Here is a 20596-nt window from a genome sequence, read left to right as displayed (position 1 = left end):
TGGGAAGAGATCTTGCAATAAGAGGCGGAGGCTGCTATGCAAATGAGGGGAGCCTGGCCTCCACAGCAGGAGGGCGAGCCTCCCGTTCAGATGCGGACACTTGGCGCTAGTCTGACCTGAGTGGACACCAGGGCAGCTGGCCTTAGAGGATCCAGAGAAGAGGGTAAGAGTGCTGCTGGGGAGGCAAAGGATCTTCAGAGCTGGGAGGGGTGGGGGGGTGATGGTAGTGCCGTGTTGGGAAGATGGAGGCTGGGAGGAGGTCAGAGAAGCAGATTCCAAGAGGAAAGACTTCTGACCCCAGACGGGGTTCCTAAACCAGAGGTTGGATGGAGTTTGGGGCTTGATCTTTCCGTCCTTCCTGTCCATGTACAGGCATTCACAGTAAAGTAGGAGGGGCTGCAGGTCCTGGGTTCCCAGCTCACTAACCGCTTTCCCTTCCCTGCCTCCTCTAGAAGAAGCAGTTACTGAGGGCATGGGGTTGGAGCTTGGAAGTTGAGAGTTGGAGGGGGGAGGGTGTGCGGGCAATGCGAGGCTGGAAGTGAAGTTCTGCCTGGGACTGACAAACCCCAGAGGACTAGTGCATGTGTGGGGAGGTCCTTTGGCCAGTGTTAGTTTTTCCACCAGGTGGAAGGTTGGGACCAGTGTCAGTGCCTACCAGTGGTCCTGAAAAGAGTGGCATGGGGATGTGGGTCCTTGGTGATGCTTCTAAAACTTTGCTTCAGAAGTGAAAACAGCAGGCACCTCCTCCCCGGTGAGGGCTGTAAGCATGGGGGACACCAGCTCCTTGTCCCTCATTTTTTACCTCCCACCTTCCCGGCGGCAGGGTCAGCATGCTCTGCGCAAGGCCAGAGGCAGTGGTGCTCCTGGGAGCTCTGCTGACTGCATCTCTGGATCCAGCGGGTGAGTATCCGGTGCCCCTAGCTTCGGGATGCCACTCTATACCTCCTGAGGGTGGGGGAAGAAACAGATGTAGGCAAGCTACAGGATCGGTCACAACGCAGCGCCGCTCAGTGAGCGGGAGAAGCTTGGGCGGAGGCCGTCGTGTCCCGGAGCGGTCGCAGGGAGGCTAGCGCTGAGCGGACCGCTCTCTGACCCGCAGGCGGCCGGGACTCACTCCCACTGTCCTGGGAAGTGCAGCGCTATGACGGCTGGTTCAACAACCTGAGGCATCACGAGCGTGGCGCAGCCGGTGCGTCCAGTGGTCCGGGTGGGGGTTAGGGGGGCGCCTGGAGGAGGGCCGCGCGGCGGGAGACCCGGAGCGGAGAAGCGGAGAGAGCGCGCCGCCAGCCGCCCGGTTGTCTGCGCAGCGAACTCCTACGCACACCTGAGCCCGGGAGACCCTAGCGAAGAGGGTCTCGCCAGTGAGGATGGGGATTTGAGGGAGAGGTTTGTGGGCTTGTTGCGGACCAGGTGCTCTGACAGAGCCCAGCTCCCTGCTTCCCACAGGCTTCCGACTGCAGCGCCTCGTGCCAGCCAATTACGCGGATGGCGTTTACCAGGCTCTGGCGGAGCCGCTGCTGCCCAACCCGCGCCTACTCAGCGACGCCGCCATGCGGGGCACAGCCGGGCAGCCATCCCTCCGCAACCGCACCGTGCTGGGGGTCTTCTTTGGTGAGAGCAAAGTGGGAGGACACCGGGGGTGAGCACTTAGCTCGGCGCCTGGGGAGAGGGGCCCTGCGGCCCGTCTGCAAAAGCACAGGAGAGGGACCCAAGACTCCCAGGCGCCTTCTCCTCCGCACTAAGCAACATTTCCAGCTCTTCTTTATCTCGAGGGATTTGGGAGTGTCCAGTCAGGGATATTTGCTTCTCTAATCTTTCTCTTACCCCTTACTCCAAACCTAGGAGTGTCATTGGACCTCCGTTGTAGCTCTAGGAGCTGAGTCCCCTGCCACGGCTCTTCTACCCGTATGGTTATATCCTCTTTCCTCCGAAGAGAAAGGGGGAGGCAAGATCTGTTGGAAGATGGAAATTGGTTTGGGGGAGCCCTTACATTAACTATATTATTTTGATTTTTACAACAACGTTATGAGGTGGGTGGAGAGAATACTATATCCCCACTTTGAAAATTAGAAAAAAGACCCAGAGCTGGTGGCAGAGCTCGCACTCCAACATGTCTTTTGCCTCTTGAGAAACCTGGAGAAACTCCCTGCCCACCGGGAGTGGTTATTCTTACAAGTTTGGCCCCCTTGGCTGCAGGCTACCACGTGCTCTCCGACCTGGTGAGCGTGGAGACCCCGGGCTGCCCAGCCGAGTTTCTCAACATCCACATCCCGCCCGGGGACCCGGTGTTCGACCCCGACTGGCGCGGGGACGTGGTCCTCCCCTTCCAGAGGAGCCGCTGGGACCCGGAGACCGGACAGAGCCCCAGTAATCCCCGGGACCTGGTGAGACCAGACGGGCAGGGTCCCGGGTTCTGGGCCGGGCCGGGCCGGGCGGGGAGAGACTCCTACCCCCTCGCCCACCGACACCCGTCTCCGCTACCCGACCCCGGGCTCACCCGAGGCTCACCCTCGTGGTGCCCCCGCAGACCAACGAGGTGACGGGCTGGCTGGACGGCAGCGCCATCTATGGCTCCTCGCACTCGTGGAGCGACGCGCTGCGGAGCTTCTCCGGCGGGCAGCTGGCTTCGGGGCCCGACCCCGCCTTCCCCCGCGACGCACAAAGCCCCCTGCTCATGTGGACGGCGCCCGACCCTGCCACCGGACAGCGCGGGCCCGGGGGGCTGTACGGTGAGGCGGCGGGGCGGGGCGGGCTGCGGCTGCGCGGGGCGGCGCGGGGCGGGCTGCGGGCGGCAAAGTTGCGCTGCCCGTGGTCACGCCGCCGCTCATCTCCTCCCCTGCGGCCCCCCGTCGCGTGTAGCCTTCGGGGCGGAGCGAGGGAACCGCGACCCCTTCCTGCAGGCGCTGGGCCTGCTGTGGTTCCGCTACCACAACCTGTGCGCGCAGCGGCTGGCCCGCGAGCACCCGCAATGGGGGGACGAGGAGCTGTTCCAGCACGCGCGCAAGAGGGTCATCGCCACTTACCAGGTCAGTCACTCGGCCTCTCTCCGTCCTCCCTTTCCTCCTTCCGCCCCCCCCCCCCCAGGCTGCTGCGCGGGAGACTCCGCTGCCCCGCAGAGCCCTCCATCCTCGCACAAGCAGCCCCCAGAAACGCCCTTTTCCAGGAGGACACTGCTCCCCAGAACTGGAGCTAGCGTCTAGGAATGGACCCCGAAGATGAGGAGCAGGCGAAGGGCTATTATACACGAGACTGGGCTGTGGTTATTAGTTATTAGCCCACTCCCATCCCATGTTCCTAGTGGGGCACAGGCCTCCGCACCTGTCCTGTTGCAGTTGCCCCCCTCGTGACTGCCCCTGCCTGGCCCTTATCTCCCACCTAAGCCTTTCTTGGGCTCAGACCCCTCCCAGCGTGGCTGCTCCAGCACTTGCCTCCCTTTTGCCCTCTCTTGACCCTCAGAACATCGTTCTGTATGAGTGGCTGCCCAGCTTCCTGCAGAAAACACCCCCAGGATATACCGGTAAAGAAGTGGGGGAACACCTGGACTGCGGGGGGTGGGGGTGGAGGGATGGTCAGGATCCATAGGGGAAAGAAGAGAGGTGAGTGCATGTGATGGCAGGATGTGATAAGGAGTCTATTTCTCTTATTACCCCTATGGGGCAGGGTATCATTCTTTCTTGGACCCCAGCATCTCCCCAGAGTTCCTGGCGGCCTCTGAGCAATTCTTCTCCACCATGGTACCTCCTGGGGTCTACATGAGGTGAGGGAGGGGTTGGCAGTGGGGGAGGCATAGCACACAGGGAGAGGTGAAGGGTCAAGGGCCTTGGGGGCATGGAGCCTTTTATACACCTCCACAGCTTGATGCGGGAAGAGAAGTAGATTTGGAACCCTAAATAGGACCCTGTGGTAGGAGTTTCAACATTAGCAACCCCTCCTAATTGCTGAACTTTAGTTGCTGAGAACAGGATTTGTCCAGCAGCTGGTTACTCTTGTCCCTCCTTCCCTTCCCACTCTCCGTGGACAAAGAGCAACCCATACCTTCAGTCCACACATACTGCCACATCCCTGCTGTGTTCAAAGAAGTTCAGTCCTCAGTCCTGGCCAAACCCCTCTGAGTCCCTCACCCCACTTAACCTCATCTCAGCTTTTTCCCTGAGTTCTCATCCCATCCTTGATTCCCCATTTCAGAAATGCCAGCTGTCATTTCCAGATGGTCCTGAACGAGGGTTTTGGCAACTCCCCAGCTCTCAGGGTCTGCAACAGCTACTGGCGTCGGGAGGTCAGCCTGGGGTCCGGGTCAGGGGAAGGTGGGTCAATGCTAGTCTTGATGCACAGGCTGGGAAAAGCAACCATTCCAGTTCTTGGGTGTTGCTGCTCCAAGTAGTAGAAGATGAAGGAGAGAATGATCAGAAAATTATCTGGAGACAGCTCAAAAGAGTCTAGGATGGGCCAAGGGCCCTTTGTCCTGAGGTACTGCAGTGGCTCAGGGTGAGAGGGACCAGGCTTTGGGAAGAGGCCCAAGAGCCTACCCTGAATGTGTTGTTTATTTCCAGAATGCCAACCTGAACAGTGCCCAGGCAGTGGATCAGCTGCTGCTGGGAATGGCCTCCCAGATTTCAGAGCTGGAGGACAGGATAGTGGTCGAAGATCTGAGGGGTGAGCTCGGGAGCCAGAGGGGATAAGGGCCCAGACGCCCGGGAGCCTGGGGACCCTTCTGGGTGAATCAACAGGCAGACCCCTAGGGTACCTACAACGCAGAGACACAGATACACACGCTGCAAACCGCCATTAGAAGAAAAACGCTTTTTAACTTTTTTTTTTGCTTTATTTGAATTTAATGTGGTTTTTATTCTAAATTACCTGTGTCTGAGTATGTGGGGGGAGGGGCCACAGCATGATCTCCTTGGTGTTTAGGTCTCTAAAGGTTTTCATCCAGTTCTGCCTTGAGGTTAAGGAGGTCGAGAAGAGGGAATACACTACTTGGTGACTAGAATAGTCTTGAGTCCTAGGGGAAGATTCTTGCCAGAAAAATTGCCCCTGATTACACATGGTAGCATTGCCCCCACCTGGAGGCGAGGTTGATATGGGTACAGGCCACATGTTGGGAGTGCTGGGGACGGGTAGTGCCAACAGCCTAACGTAAGGCTGCTGGGCAAAGAAGGGTCAGGAGTATTCAGCCTATATCCTGGTCCTCTCTCCTTCTCAGACTACTGGCCTGGCCCTAGCAAGTTCTCCCGCACAGACTACGTGGCCAGCAGTATCCAACGTGGCCGAGATATGGGGCTGCCCAGCTATACCCAAGCCCTGATGGCTTTGGGGTTGGACACCCCAAGGAACTGGAGTCACATCAACCCCACTGTGGACCCCCAGGTGAGAAATAGTAATGATGGCAATAGGAGCTAAAACTTTGTTTTAAGACCTGTGTACACATACCTCATTTAACTTACATCAAGAATGTTATAGGGTAGATACTCTCGTCATCCTTATTTTACCAATGACATAGTTGGTAAGTCAGTCAGAGAGACAGGATTTAAATTCAGCCAAGCGGCTCCAGAGTATGTTCCTCACCACTGCATTGCACCATTCCTGCAGGGTGGCCTGTGTTGGGTGCCATTGTCCTATTTCTGCAGGCTCCCTGCTCATGAATTGGGTGACCTTGAAGTGGCTAATCGTTGGGGCCAGATAGTCTGGGTAGTGGTGGTCACAGGATGTGGTCCGCAGGCACCTCACAAGGGTCTCACCATGGGCCAGACACATGGGTCACACACTGGTCCTCCCATCAGACTTGCCACTCCTGAGGGGGACTGCCTAGGAAGAGGAGACTCTCTTAGTCCTGAGCAGCAAGCCAGGCAGCTGACGGAGTCCTGCGTTTGAAGGATGGAGCAACAGTGGCTGCCCACCCTCACGCGCACATGCACGCGCACACACACGTGCACACACATACTCCTCACTTCCCGTGGTACCCCAGGTGCTGGAGGCCACAGCTGCCCTGTACAACCAGGACCTGTCCCGGCTGGAGCTGCTCCCTGGGGGGCTCCTGGAGAGCCATGGAGACCCTGGGCCCCTCTTTAGCACTATCGTCCTCAACCAGTTTGTAAGGCTGCGGGACGGCGACCGCTACTGGTTTGAGAACACCAGGAATGGGTAAGGCCGGCCTGGGTCCTCATCTAGATTCCACCTTGACCTGGGCCCCAGGCCCTTTGCGTGTAATGTCAGCAGCCCCATGGGCCCTTGATTCCCAGATGGCCTTGCCACCTCCTCAGCCCCTCTGGGTCTCTTTCATCATCTGGGTCGCTGGGTCTGAGATTGCTGAGGCTGGCAGCCCCTTCCCATCCCAACAACTCCTGGCTTTTTCCAACTTAGGCTGTTCTCCAAAGAGGAAATCGCAGAAATCAGAAACACCACTCTTCGGGATGTGCTGGTGGCTGTTACCAATGTGGATCCCAGTGCCCTGCAGCCCAATGTCTTTATCTGGCATGAAGGTGGGTGGCCTGGGAGACCATAGTGAATGGCAGCCAGAGAAAGGACCAAGGATGGGGGGGATGGATCGCTTGGTCCTGTCCAGGGAAGCAGGTGCCAGGTAGCCCCTTCTGTGTGGTGCTGGGAAGCCTGCATTAGGCTGCCTCCCCTAGTAGGGACTGAACTGGTTTGCAGGCTGCACTCTGTGGTCAGGCTGGGGTGGGTGCTGAGAACAGGATATGGAAGGGAACTTTTTGAGGAGAACAAGCTCCAGAGAGGTGGGCCTGGAAGGAGAAGGGTACCTAGTCCTGCACAGGAGAGAGAGGAGGAGTGCCTAGCCAATGAGTGAGATGCTCAGATTTTGAAGTCTTCTGTGTCCTTTCCCTCAGGTGCCCCCTGCCCTCAGCCTCGGCAGCTCACAACCCAAGGCTTGCCCAGCTGTGTGCCCCTGACCGTGATGGACTACTTCGAGGGCAGTGGTCCTGGTTTTGGCATCACCATTGTGGCTCTCTGCTGTCTTCCGCTAGGTGAGCTCTTCACACCCTCATTCACCCCTTTTCTCCTAACTGTCCCCCTGCCCGCTGACTATCCCTGCCCCTCATAACCTGCTGGTCTGTGGGACTAGCTCCTTGCTACCATCAAAGCCAGGCTCAGGGGCCCTTGCGAAGAGAGGGGCAACAGCAGAGCCCTCAGCAAAGCTGCAGGCAAGGGGCTCCCCTCCCCACTGGCTCCTTCTGATCCTTTTTAGTGAGTCTGCTTATCTCTGGGGTGGTGGCCCATTTCCGGGGCCGAGAGCGCAAGAAACTACAGAAGAAAGGCAAAGAGAGTGTGAAGAAAGAAGCAGCCAAAGATGGTGTGCCAGGTGAGATGGGGCTGAGGGGAGGGAAGGAGCTGGGGGCCAGATAGGGAGCCCTGGGAGAAAAACCAGGTTACAGATATGGGGAGAAAGCCAGGCTTTGGGGTGCCTGCGCAGACTGGTAGAGTGGAACTGGCTTGAGGTCAGGGGCCTGGCTGCCTCTGCTGAACCTCTCTGCCCAATTCTCCCTTCTTCAGCGATGGAGTGGCCGGGCTCCAGGGAGAAGAGCTATCCCATCACCATTCAGCTGCTCCCAGACAGGCGTCTGCAGGTCCTGGACAGGCGGCTGTCTGTGCTTCGCACGGTCCAGCTGCAGCCCCCGCAGCAGGTCAACCTCATCCTGTCTGGCAACCATGGACGCCGTACCCTGCTGCTCAAGATCCCCAAGGAGTATGACCTGGTATGGCCATCCTGCCTCCCCTACCTGGAATGCTCCTATATCTCCCCTCTCAGAGCAAGTCCTGTCAGCCCTCCCTCTCCTCAGCTACAGAGCTCCCCTGGGAAGGCAATGCTGGGGAGAGGCACCCTTTCAGCAGACCCCACACTCCACGTGACCGTCCCTCGGACCCTCTTGGGCCACTCACCTGGTTCCAGCCTGATGGACTGGGGGGGGCAGCTTTTCCCATCTTCCTTAAACTTAAGTTCCTTCTGAGGGGAGGCTGAGCCAGAGCTGGAGCTCCGAGCACTGGCATGGGTTTCCTCCCCCCAGGTGTTGCTGTTTAACTCCGAGGAGGAGCGGGACACCTTCGTGCAGCATCTGCGGGACTTCTGTGTGCAATGGGCTCTGGGCCTTGACGTGACTGAGATGAGAGAGAATGAGCTGTTCAGGAGGGCTGTGACCAAGCAGCAGCGGGGCCGCATCCTGGAGATCTTCTTCAGACACCTGTTTGCCCAGGTGCCATGGCTGTGTCTTTTGGAGACAGGACGTGGCCCAGGGGTTGGAGAGAACCTGGGCTGGACAGGCTCCTACACAGGGTGAACTAAGCTTCTGGTCTGTGGGCTGGAGACACACAGCCTCAATTGAATCGTAGCTTTGCCACTCACTCCTTCCCTGACCTTGGGCAAGTCACATCATCTCTGCTCTGTATCTCCATTTCCTCATCTATAGAACAGTGATTAAAATAGAATCCATCACCTTGAGTTGTTGTGACAATTCACTGAGAGAGTCCACATCAGTGATTCTCGAAGTGTCGCCCCTGGACCAGTAGCAGCCACCGCACCTGGGAATTTGTTAGAAATGTAAAACCTTAGCACTCCCCACCAAACCTAGTAAATCAGAAACTCTGTGGTTGGGGCCCCCAAGCCCTCCAGGGAATTCTGATATACTTTCAAGTATGAAAACCCCTGTTCTATGTATAGTGTTTAGCCCAAGTGCTTGGTACATTTTGGGCATTTAACAAATGGTAGTTACATGTATATGACTTTTAAAACCTTTGCACAATGGGCAGAGACCAAATCAGGCACATGGCAGCCTTGTCTAAATTGAGCAGAGAACATAACATATCCCTAGCCTCTCCCTGCCTATCCACCCCTGTCTACTTCATCTTCTGTCCCCGGTAGAGGCTGTTTCGTTTTGCATTTTGCACCTCCATCTTTGCCCCTTCTCGTTTCCACCCTCTCCCCTAGAGACCTCGCACCATTCCTACTGTATAAAGCTCTTGGATCTTGGGCCCAGGGAGAAAACGGACTGGCTGCTAGAGATTTGAGTCACCCTCTCAACAGGAGAGCAGAGGCCCAAGTCAGAAGTATAGCTGAGGACCTGGAGTGGCCACTGGGACTCACCCTTTCTGATTTGGACTTTGGAGAGATGGGAAGGGTCACTGAACTGCATCCAGCCCAGGCCTCACCTTCTTCTCTCTCCCTCCCTCTGTTGCTGCCTGGGTGCAGGTGCTGGACATCGACCAGGCGGACGCAGGGACCCTGCCCCTGGACTCATCACAGAAGGTACGGGAGGCCCTCGCTTGCGAGCTGAGCAGAGCTGAGTTTGCCGAGTCCCTGGGCCTCAAGCCCCAGGACATGTTTGTGGAGTCCATGTTCTCCCTGGCGGACAAAGATGGCAATGGCTACCTGTCGTTCCGGGAGTTTCTGGACATCCTGGTGGTCTTCATGAAAGGTAGGAGGAGGGTGGGCTATTCCAGGAACCAGCAATCTTTCAGCACAAAGGTGACCTGCATCCCTCTTTCTCTTCCCAGGCTCCCCAGAGGACAAGTCCCGCCTGATGTTCACCATGTATGACCTTGATGCAAATGGCTTCCTCTCCAAGGATGAGTTCTTCACCATGATGCGGTATGGTGTGGGCCCTTCCAGTTCTGAGACTCTCTGCTGTTTGAAACAGGGAAACGAGTCAATCGGAGGGTGGGTGAGGTGTGACCATCTGTATCAAAAGGTGGCTTAGCTGCTACATCCTAGACTCTTAGAACATCCAGCTTCATAAGTTTATTTGGCCAGGCCCCCGCCTCCAGGAGGGTCTGTGATCTGCACTGTCTGTACCAGCCAGAAAATTCTCCCTCCCTAGTTAAAAACAAACCGACCAATGACAACAACAACCAAACCAATAGGACCAATAACAAAAGTCTACTAGCCCCTTTTGGATGCCTTTGGACCTTTGTAAACTCTTGTACACTATACGTAACGCTGTGCTTAGCACTGTGAAACAATGGATGGAGGACGGATGTCCTTGGTCACTTTTCCAGTATTAATCACCATGACATGCGGGAAGAGAAACATGGAAAGTTCTATATTCCAACCCGTCTTTCTTCCTGCTGCATAAGCTATTTCTGGTTGTGGTGTGCTGGTGAAGACCAGTTTTGAGTGCATAGACTTCTTATTCCTGAAGACACCGTTCCAGTAACACTGTCCCCTTCAGCCCCGTAAGGCCAGGGGTCTTATTTCTCTTTTGTTTCTGACTGAATCCACCTCTTTTGCACTGTGATTGGCACACAGCAGGTATTCAATACAAACTTACCTGAATCGGATGGAATAAATGAGCAAATGAATAAATAGAAGGCATAAAGTGGTGCAGAGTCTTTTACCTTTTCTACCTCAAGGCTTTCCATTGCTTTCAGCATGCCCCCTAACTGCCCAGTCCCTCTTACAGCCCAGATCCCACAACTGGGCATGGGCTTCTGAAAGGCTAGGGTACCTGGGTGGCTCAGTTGGTTGAGCGCCCGACTCTTGATTTCAGCTCGGGTCATGATCTCAGGGTTGTGGGATCAAGCCCTGCATTGGGTCCATGCTCAGCGTGGAGCCTGCTTGAGATTCTTTCCCTCCCCCTCCTTCTGCCCCTCCCCCCCCACATGCTTTCTCTCTAATAAATAAATCAATAAATCAATAAATCTTTAAAAGGCTAGGGTGAGGCCGATTGCAGTCCATCCCTCACTGCATGTGCCATTGCAGTCCCAGGCCTTGGTGAGGCTCTAGGGAATCTAGGAGAGGGTTCCTGTCCCCCAGGGCTGAGCAACCACCATCTCCTCCAGCACCCAGTTGTGAATCTTACTCAGTCTCACTTGGGTGATGCGTTTTTTTAATGTGTTTGCTGTGCCATGCACACAAAGGTCTTTTTCTGCTGGACTCACACAAACGTGCATGGTGTGTTTGTTTTTGTCCCAAAGCACAGCCTAAGAAAAGAGTATGGCCACTGCATCTGCCACTCTGGGTGCTATCAGATCGGGTGTGGAGACACTCCTGTGTGTGCCCTGGGGTGTTGGCACAAGGAAGCAGCTGCCATTGTAGCTACATCTCCTTCCCCCACACCCGGGCTCTCTGTGCCCCCAATGGACTGTGAAAGGGGGAGGCCAGCGGTGGTGTGGGATGCACTTCCACAAGAGGGTGGGCAGAGGGCCTGCCCCACGAGAAGCCCATGGCCCATCTGGACATGTCCGAACACTAAATGGACTTTCATACCACCTCTCAATGCCCCCTTGTTTGAGGGCTGCTATCTCTAATTGGTCAAGGTCACTTTCAATTTCAAACCCTTGGCCACCCCACCCAGCTTCACGTCAGCTACAGGCTGGATGAACACCTTCTCAGTGCCATTTCCCGGGTCACTGGTAACCACATTAGATAATCTGGGGCCCGCTCCACCCTGCGCCTGCCTGAACCTGACCTTGCCAGATGACAGGCTGCTCTGTCTCTCCTCCTCCCCCAGGTCCTTCATCGAGATCTCCAACAACTGCCTGTCCAAGGCCCAGCTGACGGAGGTGGTGGAGTCCATGTTCCGGGAGTCCGGCTTCCAGGATAAGGAGGAGCTGACGTGGGAGGACTTCCACTTCATGCTGCGGGACCATGACAGCGAGCTCCGCCGCACACAGCTCTGCGTCAGAGGAGGAGGTGTGTGAGTATGTGAGAAGTGGTAGGACTCAGGGAGGGGTGTTCCTCCAAAATGAGGATAGGACCCAGGTTTTATTTCTCCTCAAGTCTTTTGTGCCTAGTACAGAGCCAGGCACTTGTCATCAAGGGTGTCACATATAGCTGTGCAGGTTGTGCACTGCACAAAGATGCCTACTGAGAGGTCAGGGCGTGGCCTGAAATCCAGCCTACATGCCACTCACTAAGCTCGAGCACATTGGCCTGCGGTGTATCTTGTCTGAGGAAGAGGCATTATTTTCTTTATGCGAAGGATGCAGTGGTCCCCTTTTCTAATTGTACCGAGTCACCACCTTGTCTAGCAGCACAAAAACAGGCTGCCTTGTGTACAGCAGCTGCTCAGTGTGGGCAGTGAGGGGAACAAGGCTGCAACAAGAGATGAGAACGTGACAAAGGCACTGACAAGTGCTGTGGCAGCCTTCCTAGTGAAGCGTGTGGGGGCAGTCTCCCACGCTTCCACCCTGGTGGGGAAGCCTGTCCACACTCTCGTTCTTTCTTCAGGTGCTGGAGACATCTTTAAACCAAACATCAGCTGTCGCGTCTCATTCATCACTCGGACTCCTGGGGAACGGTGAGCAGGAATGGGGTATCGGCAGGTCCCCTGGAGAGAAATGAAGGAAGTAGAGCTGGCTGAGTCAGTCCATGGGACCACATATTTGCCCCCTAAAAGTAGCTCTTAGCCTGTGATTGATTCTGGCCCAAATTCCAGGGCTTCCCACACCCCACGTGGCTCAGGAGCCTGGCTCTCTCCCTGCAGAACAGAATCCTTCTCTAAAACAGATGGCCGGATCGTAGTCATTTATTCTGCCCTGGGTTTCCTGCCTGGCTTCTCCCTGACCAGTTTTATGGGCAGGTTCTGTGGGCAAGGATGGGTCCCAGGATCCTTCCCCATCTTCTGAAGTTCTGATCTGGTGGTTCTTCTCCCGGCTGCAAAGAAAGGGGAGAACAAACCCCATTTTCCATTTATCAGCTCCTGCTCCCAGAAACTGGAGTTCTCTGCCTCAGAAGCCCCAGAGCTAGGGGGCCCTGGGCTGAAGAAGAGGTTTGGCAAAAAGTGAGTATTTTCCAGAACCCCAGCCCAAGGGAACACGGGGAGAAGTCTCAGAGTCTCTGGGCCCTGCCCACCCCTCCTGGACACACAAGGTTATGTGTTTCATTTCCTGACTGGTGGGCCACAGAGTCAAATGATTCTTCAACATCTTCCAACGTCTGCACCCTAATCTTCAGGCAAGGGGCCTGGCACTCAGATGCAATACCGAGGTGGCAGTAGGGGGTCTCCTGGCTCCTGCCTGCTTTGGCCACAGCAACAAGACCTGTGCAGGGAGTAGCAAGAGGGAAGGACAGACGGACAGGAGGAAGATGAGGTGGAGTAGTGTGCAGGCAGAAGAGTGGGGGTAGATGGAGCAAATAAAGATGAGAAGTACAAGCTGGGGTGGGGAGAGGAGTCTGCTCCCCAGATGCTGTTTCCTTCGTTCTGTTCTGGCCCCTTCTGACCCTGCCGGGTCGCCAGGTCTCCTTCATGGGGTGGCATTCAGGGGAGGCCGGGTGCCCTGGTCTCATGGCCAGTGCCTCCCACGGCTGCAGGGCGGTGGGGCCCACTCCCCGGCTGTACACGGAGGCGCTGAAGGAGAAGATGCAGCGTGGCCTCCTGGCCCAGAAGTTTCGGCAGTACAAGCGGTTCGTGGAGAACTACCGGCGGCACATCGTGTGTGCCGCGGTCTTCTCGGCCATCTGTGCTGGCCTGTTTGCAGAGCGCGCCTACTGTAAGAGCTCTGGGTGGCGGGCAGTGGCAGGGGGATGTGGAGAGCCTTCTGGTGGCTCTTCCCACCGGAGCCCCAGGCCCCGGGCCCCCAGCCTCTGTGCCATGCTGACCCACGCCTCGCCCCCTCCCCAGATTATGCCTTTGCCTCACCACCCTCGGGCATCGCAGAGACCACCCGTGTGGGCATCATCCTGTCCCGGGGCACGGCCGCCAGCATCTCCTTCATGTTCTCCTACATCCTGCTCACCATGTGCCGCAACCTCATCACCTTCCTGCGAGAGACCTTCCTCAACCGCTACGTGCCCTTCGACGCCGCCGTGGATTTCCATCGCTGGATCGCCATGGCTGCTGTTGTCTTGGCCAGTCCGTGGCTCCTGGGCATCCTCCCCCCCACTGTTGCAACGCCATGGGTCTAGCTGTGGGGGAAACAGTGAGGGGATTGGAGCTACTTATACTCCCATCCCTCCTCCCTGGGCTTCCTCTGTCCCTTGGGGTGGGAGGAAGAGTCGGTCCTGGATGGCATCTCTAACAGGGTCTCTCTCAGTTTTGCACAGTGCTGGCCACGCGGTCAATGTCTTCATCTTCTCAGTCAGTCCCCTCAGCCTGCTGGCCTGCATCTTCCCCAACGTCTTTGTGAATGATGGGTCAGTTCTGGGGAGGGCTCCCCCTTGGGATGCTTGTGGCAGGCTGAAGGTCATAATGGAAAAGAAATAGATGGCACTAGACACTCCACTCTCTCTTTGAATGAGAGTGAGAAGCCTGCTGGGGAAGCTGCAGGTGACTTCCTTGCCCTGGAAGGAAGCTGGCCGTGATTAGCCAGGGAAGATACTTGGGAGAGGAATTGGAGACCCTTTCCCATGTGTACCCGGCATAGAGCGTGACAGTCACTGGGCAAACATTTATGGAGCACATCTTATGGGATCATCCAGGTGCCGGAGAACAGGGAGGCCAAATCCACGCAGTCATTCAGCAAATACTTACTGAGTGTTTACTACGTGCCTGGCATTGTTTGAGCATAGGGATTAGAGCAACGAACAGAGCCACACCCTTGCCCCCACGGAGCTTACAGAACATGAAGCACGCACTCAAGGAAGCAATTGTCAGCTGCAGTAGGAGAGTTCAAGATAACACAGGAGGAAGAACGGCAGAGAGAGCGGAGCGTAGACCTGGGGAGGCTGGGTGACATGTTCCTTGGATGGACCCCTGGCCTCTCGAGTGGAGCCCAGTAACCTCAGCAGTCAGGGCCGGCAGGAGCAGCACCACATTGCGACAGTGGGGGAGCCAATCCTTCCCCAGCCAGAAGCTCCATATCCCTTTGCCCTACAGGTCCCAGCTTCCCCACAAGTTCTACTGGTGGTTCTTCCAGACGGTCCCAGGTAGGGAGTAGGACTGTATGTGGGATCTGGGGGATCTATCTGCGGCTCCCTGTTTGTCTTCATCTTCCCACGAACACATCCTTGTTTGTAGCGACCCTGGTTTCTTTCTAGTCACCAGGACAAGCCCCAGCTGCAGCCCCTGCAGACAAGCTGCTCTGGGGCCCAGGGAGGTCAGAATGGGGGAACGCTCTGTTGTATTCTCAGCCCACACTGAGGTCCTGAGAGTATCCTCTGACCCTGCCCCCTGCTCCCAGGTATGACGGGGGTGCTGCTGCTCGTGGTCCTGGCCATCATGTATGTCTTCGCCTCCCACCACTTCCGGCGCCGCAGCTTCCGGGGCTTCTGGCTGACCCACCACCTGTACATCCTGCTCTACGTGCTGGTGAGGGCTTCTTCTGGGTAGGGCCAGGCCACGGGGCAGGGATGAGGACTCGCGGGGCGGGGGGGGGAGGAGCAGGACGAATAGGACCTAAGATCTCAGAGGTCGGAGACCCCAGCCTCTGAAGTCTATACCGGCTTCATCTACCCAGCCCAGCCCGCAGGCCCGGGCAGGGTGTCTGGACAAGGGGAGCGCAGGAGGGGGACCTGGCTGGGCCTGAGCTGTACTAACTGGCTGTGTCTCCAGCTCATCATCCACGGCAGCTTTGGCCTGATCCAGCTGCCCCGTTTCCACATCTACTTCCTGGTCCCGGCACTAATCTATGGGGGAGACAAGCTGGTGAGCCTGAGCCGGAAGAAGGTGGAGATCAGCGTGGTGAAGGCCGAGCTGCTGCCTTCAGGTACCAGGCCCAGCCTGACCCCAGGCGGGGAGTGTTGGAAGTCAACTCATGGGATGTGTGGAGACAGATCCCCAGGCCTCCAGGCCACCACCGAGGCTTCTGATAGCCCCTTGGGGAACCCATGTAGCTCTCCTGATGCAAATGGAGCCCCAGAAAGGGCTATGCTTGCCCCCAGGAGGACTTGCAAACAATGAGAAGTGACCATGAGAAGAAACAGCTGGAAGTGCATACAGAGAGGTTTACGGACAACACAGACTCCCCCCCCCCCCCAGTGTGTGGCCTGGGTGCAGGTTGGGGAACCATATACACCCCTCCCTTCTCCTAGAATAACCCCCCTTCAGAGATGGGCAATTGGCCCACATTTCGAGAGTCTGTTTTTGAGAGTCTGTGTTGGCCAAAGGGGGGATTCACATCACTGTAAAGGCTGGCCGATGATTTTAGTTGTGTCACCATTTAATCTTCAGGACTAAGTAAGAAAATTAACCTCATTTCAACTTTATGTCAATTAAGATTACTCAAGGACAAAGCCTCAGCGTGGTGTTAGAACACCCTTTGCACTCTCCAGTACTTGCAAATCGACTTTTTTTTTTAAATCAATTTTTTTTTAACAAAGAGAGAACAGGCCTGAAGCTCAGCTATGGTCAGGTACCAAACAGTAGCCAGCTAAAAATCTGATAAAATGTGGTTCCTTCTATTTAGAACACATGATACTGGTTTTGCACCCATCTTAGTTTTCTGAAGTTTGTCAAGGTAAATCAAATTGAGAAAGTAAGTTGATTTAAAGAAAAACATTAAGTAGGGGGACCTGGGGGGCACAGTCATTAAGCGTCTGCCTTCGGCTCAGGGCGTGATCCCGGCGTTCTGGGATCGAGCCCCACATCAGGCTCCTCTGCTGGGAGCCTGCTTCTTCTTCTCCCACTCCCCCTGCCTGTGTTCCCTCTCTTGCTGGCTGTCTCTCTCTGTCAAATAAATAAATAAAATCTTAAAAAAAAAAAAAGAAAAACATTAAGTAAACAATAGTGCAGAGGTGTGCAGAAATGGCCCATCACAAAGGTAATTCTCAAATGGTGGAGGTTTGGTAAACACTGAGATGGTCCTTGGGGAACTCGAGGTCCCCTGCCCTGTAGGCTGACAAGACAGAGGTATAGGGCCTGGACCTTTTGTGGGAATAAGGAGAGGAGAGGAGGAGAGAGCTGGAACCAGAAGCAGAGAAACCCAGCTCTTGGGCTACCCAGGAAAGAGAGAAGGGGACCCTCCAACTCCCACCCCCAGGAACCCCACTTGTTCAGACCATATGCCCACTCCCTGTGCCTCAGGCGTGTGGAAAAGATAGGGTATCTGCCAGTCTTCGGGTACTAAGAGCAACCCTTCTGATCCCTGCCTTGCCTGCCTATGACCCCCAGGAGTGACCCACCTGCAGTTCCAACGGCCCCAAGGCTTTGAGTACAAGTCGGGACAGTGGGTGCGGATCGCCTGCTTGGATCTGGGGACCAACGAGTACCACCCCTTCACACTGACTTCTGCACCCCACGAGGACACGCTTAGCTTGCACATCCGGGCAGCAGGGCCCTGGACCACTCGGCTCAGGGAGATCTACTCACCTCCAAAGGGCGATGGCTGTGCCAGATACCCAAAGGTGACCACCACTGGGCATCACTTTTGAGGCTCCGGCATTGGCAAAGGGTTCCCGCCCTCCCCCACCCTGAGACTAGAAGCTCCAGCCGGTGCAAGGCCAGGCTGGGTGCCTCAGGAGAGGCTAGGATGTTGCCATACCCTTCTTTGCCCCACCCCGCCCCCATCTCTATCCTCGTAGCTGAGGCCAGGCCAGGCTCATCTCTTCTCTTCCTTTGGTTGGCAGCTGTACCTCGATGGACCATTTGGAGAGGGCCATCAGGAGTGGCATAAGTTTGAGGTGTCAGTGCTGGTAGGAGGGGGCATTGGGGTCACCCCCTTTGCCTCCATCCTCAAAGACCTAGTCTTCAAGTCATCCCTGGGCAGCCAAATGCTCTGTAAAAAGGTGAGTGTTTCTCTCCCATTCTTTGAAGGAATGGGTACAGACTGCCTGATTGTGTCCCCATGTCACAGCTGAGTAATATGAGGAAAAGCCCTCGGCTCGTAGACTGAGTCTGCTGGGGTCATTTGTACGCAGTTGTCCACATGCCCAATATTTGAGGGAGGGTAGGAGATATAGCCAGGAGGACAGCTGCTGGGGTCTGTTGGTTAAAAGCCTGTGGGGCTGCTAAGGCTTGGTGTCTGTGGGTGGTCTGAGGCTTTCCAGCTTCTCAGGTGAAGGCATTTGGAGTGGAGGAATCTTGAGCTGAGCCAGGTCCCCGTGTGTCCCCAGATCTACTTCATCTGGGTGACGCGAACCCAGCGGCAGTTTGAGTGGCTGGCTGACATCATCCGGGAGGTGGAGGAGAATGACCGTCAGGACCTGGTGTCCGTGCACATCTACATCACCCAGCTGGCTGAGAAGTTTGACCTCAGGACCACCATGCTGGTAGGTCAGGGCTGGCCAGGCTGGGTGGCTAGGTGGGCCACCATCTAAACTAAGAGCTGACCCTGGCTCTGCTTGGCTGTGCCCTTCCTCCTCTACTCCCTCTCCCAGTACATCTGTGAGCGGCACTTCCAGAAGGTGCTGAACCGGAGTCTGTTCACGGGCCTGCGCTCCATCACCCACTTTGGCCGCCCCCCCTTTGAGCCCTTCTTCAAGTCCCTGCAGGAGGTCCACCCGCAGGTCAGTCCCACCCCACCTGTCCTAAGACCCTGGCCTTCCCCTGCCAGGATATCCTGCCCTCAAGCACCCTGCAGATGTAATCTGAGTGGAGTGCCACCCCATGCCAGCCCCAGGATAGGGTCAAGTGTTGGAGGAAGGCTTCAAACTCAACCCCCTGCTGCTGCCAGCTCAAGCCTCCTCCTTAGGGCAGGGGGTCGATGCGTTGGCCATTCCAGCAGGCTTGAGAAGCAGCTTCTTCCCAGGGGTGAGCATTCTTAAGCCTTCAGGCCTCTCCTCTCTGCAACGATTCCCCTCAACACACTTGGCAGGTACCAAAGATTGGGGTGTTCAGCTGTGGCCCTCCAGGAATGACCAAGAATGTAGAGAAGGCCTGTCAGCTCATCAACAGGCAGGACCAGACCCACTTTGTGCACCACTATGAGAACTTCTGAGAACTTCCTGGTTTCTGTTTCCCCTCTGTGGACTAGCCCCGCCAGCGGTTTCTCTGTCAGAATCCACCTCAGGCCTCAGCTAGAAAGCTGGAAGAGCCCCTCTGCTCTGAGAAGGTAGAGAAGACCCCTCTAGCTCAAGTCACAGCAGGTTAGGGCAAACAAGAGCAGGGTGGGGACAGTCCCCACCTTGTGATATCTGTAGAGGTGAAGAGATACAATAGTGTTTGCTTGTAATAGGTCCTCATGTCTCTGTTTTCCTTGCACAAAATTGATGTGTTGCTTTGGTATTTTCTTGGCCAAGGCACTTGAGGGATAATGGAGGGGATATCTGATGTGAAGAGAGGGCTAAGTGAGACTCGCCTCAGAGCCTACCTCAGAAGCCATGATGCTTAGAACCTGGACAAACTGCCTCTATTCAGTCTCTGAGGCCTTGTCCCTCTAGCTCTACCCCCGACCCCTTCTTGCTCCTAAAGGGAGCTCAGAGAACAAACATGGTTACCTATTCCTGATGTTCTTGTGGTCAACCAGCAATGTCTGTTGCTGTGACTTTTGTGGCCCCTCCCTGAGCTTGTGGAGCAGCCCCTGGGCTCTGAGACCAAGGGAGTCCAGACTGTCTGCCAGACGCTCAAAACTCCCTCTCAGTTCCCTACCTCCACAGGAGCGGGGTGACCAGCTGTCCTGGTTTGCCCAGGACTCTCCCAACTCTACCACTGAAAATCTCCTGTCCTTGGAAATGCCTTAATCCTAGGCAACTCAGACAAAGTCAGTCACTCCACACAGGAGGCAGCCTGGAATGTCACCTCTATACTTGGCTCTTTAAGACACTTCCTTTTCCTTCTGCAACTGATCCTTTCCTAAAAAGCTGAGCTTTAAGTTTTTTTAATATAAATTTAAGTAAATTTGCATACAAGTGTACAAATCTTGTACATGTGTTAACACTACCCAAGTCAAGATATAGAACATTTCCATCACCCCAGAAACTTCCTTGTACCCCTTCCAGTCAGTCTCCCCCAAACAGTAGAAGCAACCCCTGATGTGATTTCTGACACTCCAGATTAGTTTTGGTCATACTGAATGTATCCTTTGGAAACTGGCTTCTTTCACTCAGTGCAATGTCTCTGCGATTCATCCATACCGTTGTGTGTATCAGTAGTATATTTCATTTTCATCCACTATAGAGATGTGCCAAGACGTTTATCCATTCTTCTATTGATGGACATTTCGATTGTTTCCAGTTTTTGATAATTCTCAATAAAGCGTCAATGAATATTCTCGCACCTGTCTTTGGTGGACCTAATGCACTCATTCCTCTTGGGTATATATCTAGAAATGGAGTTGCTGGGTCATGGAGTTCTCCAGCCAAACCGTGGCAGGGAGAGTTTCTGCCCATCTCCACATGCCTGCCCCAGGCTCCTGTCCTCAAAGGTCGGGACCAACCTCTTCCTACAGGCCAATGCCTTTGGTTCCCAACCCTCTATAACGAAGGAATCTCTCTGACAGAATGGAAGAACGTGGGATCCAAAACCAGGATTCTGGTGCCAACTTTACCCCTGAGTAGCTAAAGAGGAAAAAATCCTTAACTTTTCTGAGCCTGTTTCCACATGTATGAAAATGTCTATGTGGGTATTAGGAAGTCGGACAGCAACACTGGCCCAGAAAATTATTCGGATGAGAAAATGGATGTGTTGTGTGCCAGTCACAGCCTATCAGTAATCAGTGTTGTAGCTGGACCAGCCCTTGGGGTTCTCCTTATGACTGCAAGACACCCGCCCTCAGCACTAACCAACAGGAGACTTTGAAAGAGATGAGGTTTATTACTTATAAGGAAATCACA

General features: G+C 55.4%; 1 protein-coding gene across 1 annotated transcript; it reads left to right on the top strand.

Moving 5' to 3' along the window:
* The first annotated feature begins 57 nt into the window (after nucleotides 1–57).
* DUOX2 (dual oxidase 2) lies at nucleotides 58–20036 on the top strand. The gene is made up of 34 exons (XM_045812272.2): nucleotides 58–163; nucleotides 824–900; nucleotides 1100–1189; nucleotides 1447–1611; nucleotides 2197–2384; nucleotides 2528–2729; nucleotides 2860–3026; nucleotides 3457–3517; nucleotides 3661–3757; nucleotides 4186–4276; nucleotides 4551–4653; nucleotides 5204–5367; nucleotides 5966–6141; nucleotides 6361–6479; nucleotides 6846–6983; nucleotides 7205–7318; nucleotides 7510–7712; nucleotides 8022–8207; nucleotides 9200–9425; nucleotides 9505–9598; nucleotides 11460–11641; nucleotides 12179–12248; nucleotides 12648–12731; nucleotides 13262–13440; nucleotides 13572–13802; nucleotides 13984–14083; nucleotides 14766–14815; nucleotides 15070–15197; nucleotides 15441–15594; nucleotides 16998–17230; nucleotides 17453–17611; nucleotides 17939–18094; nucleotides 18203–18331; nucleotides 18640–20036. Exons 2-34 carry the CDS (start codon nucleotides 831–833, stop codon nucleotides 18760–18762), a joined length of 4632 nt encoding a protein of 1543 aa, XP_045668228.2. The 5' UTR covers nucleotides 58–163; nucleotides 824–830; the 3' UTR covers nucleotides 18763–20036.
* The last annotated feature ends 560 nt before the right edge of the window (nucleotides 20037–20596 follow it).

This window comes from Ursus americanus, chromosome 36 (genome assembly GCF_024610735.1).
Source record: "Ursus americanus isolate L20-20 chromosome 36, mUrsAme1.1.p, whole genome shotgun sequence".
NCBI classification, from domain to species: domain Eukaryota; kingdom Metazoa; phylum Chordata; class Mammalia; order Carnivora; family Ursidae; genus Ursus; species Ursus americanus.
Note: the sequence above shows the minus strand (reverse complement) of the source record. Positions and strands in the feature narration are given on the sequence as shown.

Bases quoted from the DNA above. Each gene is read 5' to 3' on its own strand.
- DUOX2 (XM_045812272.2), top strand. From the start codon at position 831: ATGCTCTGCGCAAGGCCAGAGGCAGTGGTGCTCCTGGGAGCTCTGCTG. The intron at 17,231-17,452 runs GTGACCACCACT...TTTGGTTGGCAG, and splicing joins GCTGTGCCAGATACCCAAAG to CTGTACCTCGATGGACCATT. The intron at 18,332-18,639 runs GTCAGTCCCACC...CACACTTGGCAG, and splicing joins TGCAGGAGGTCCACCCGCAG to GTACCAAAGATTGGGGTGTT.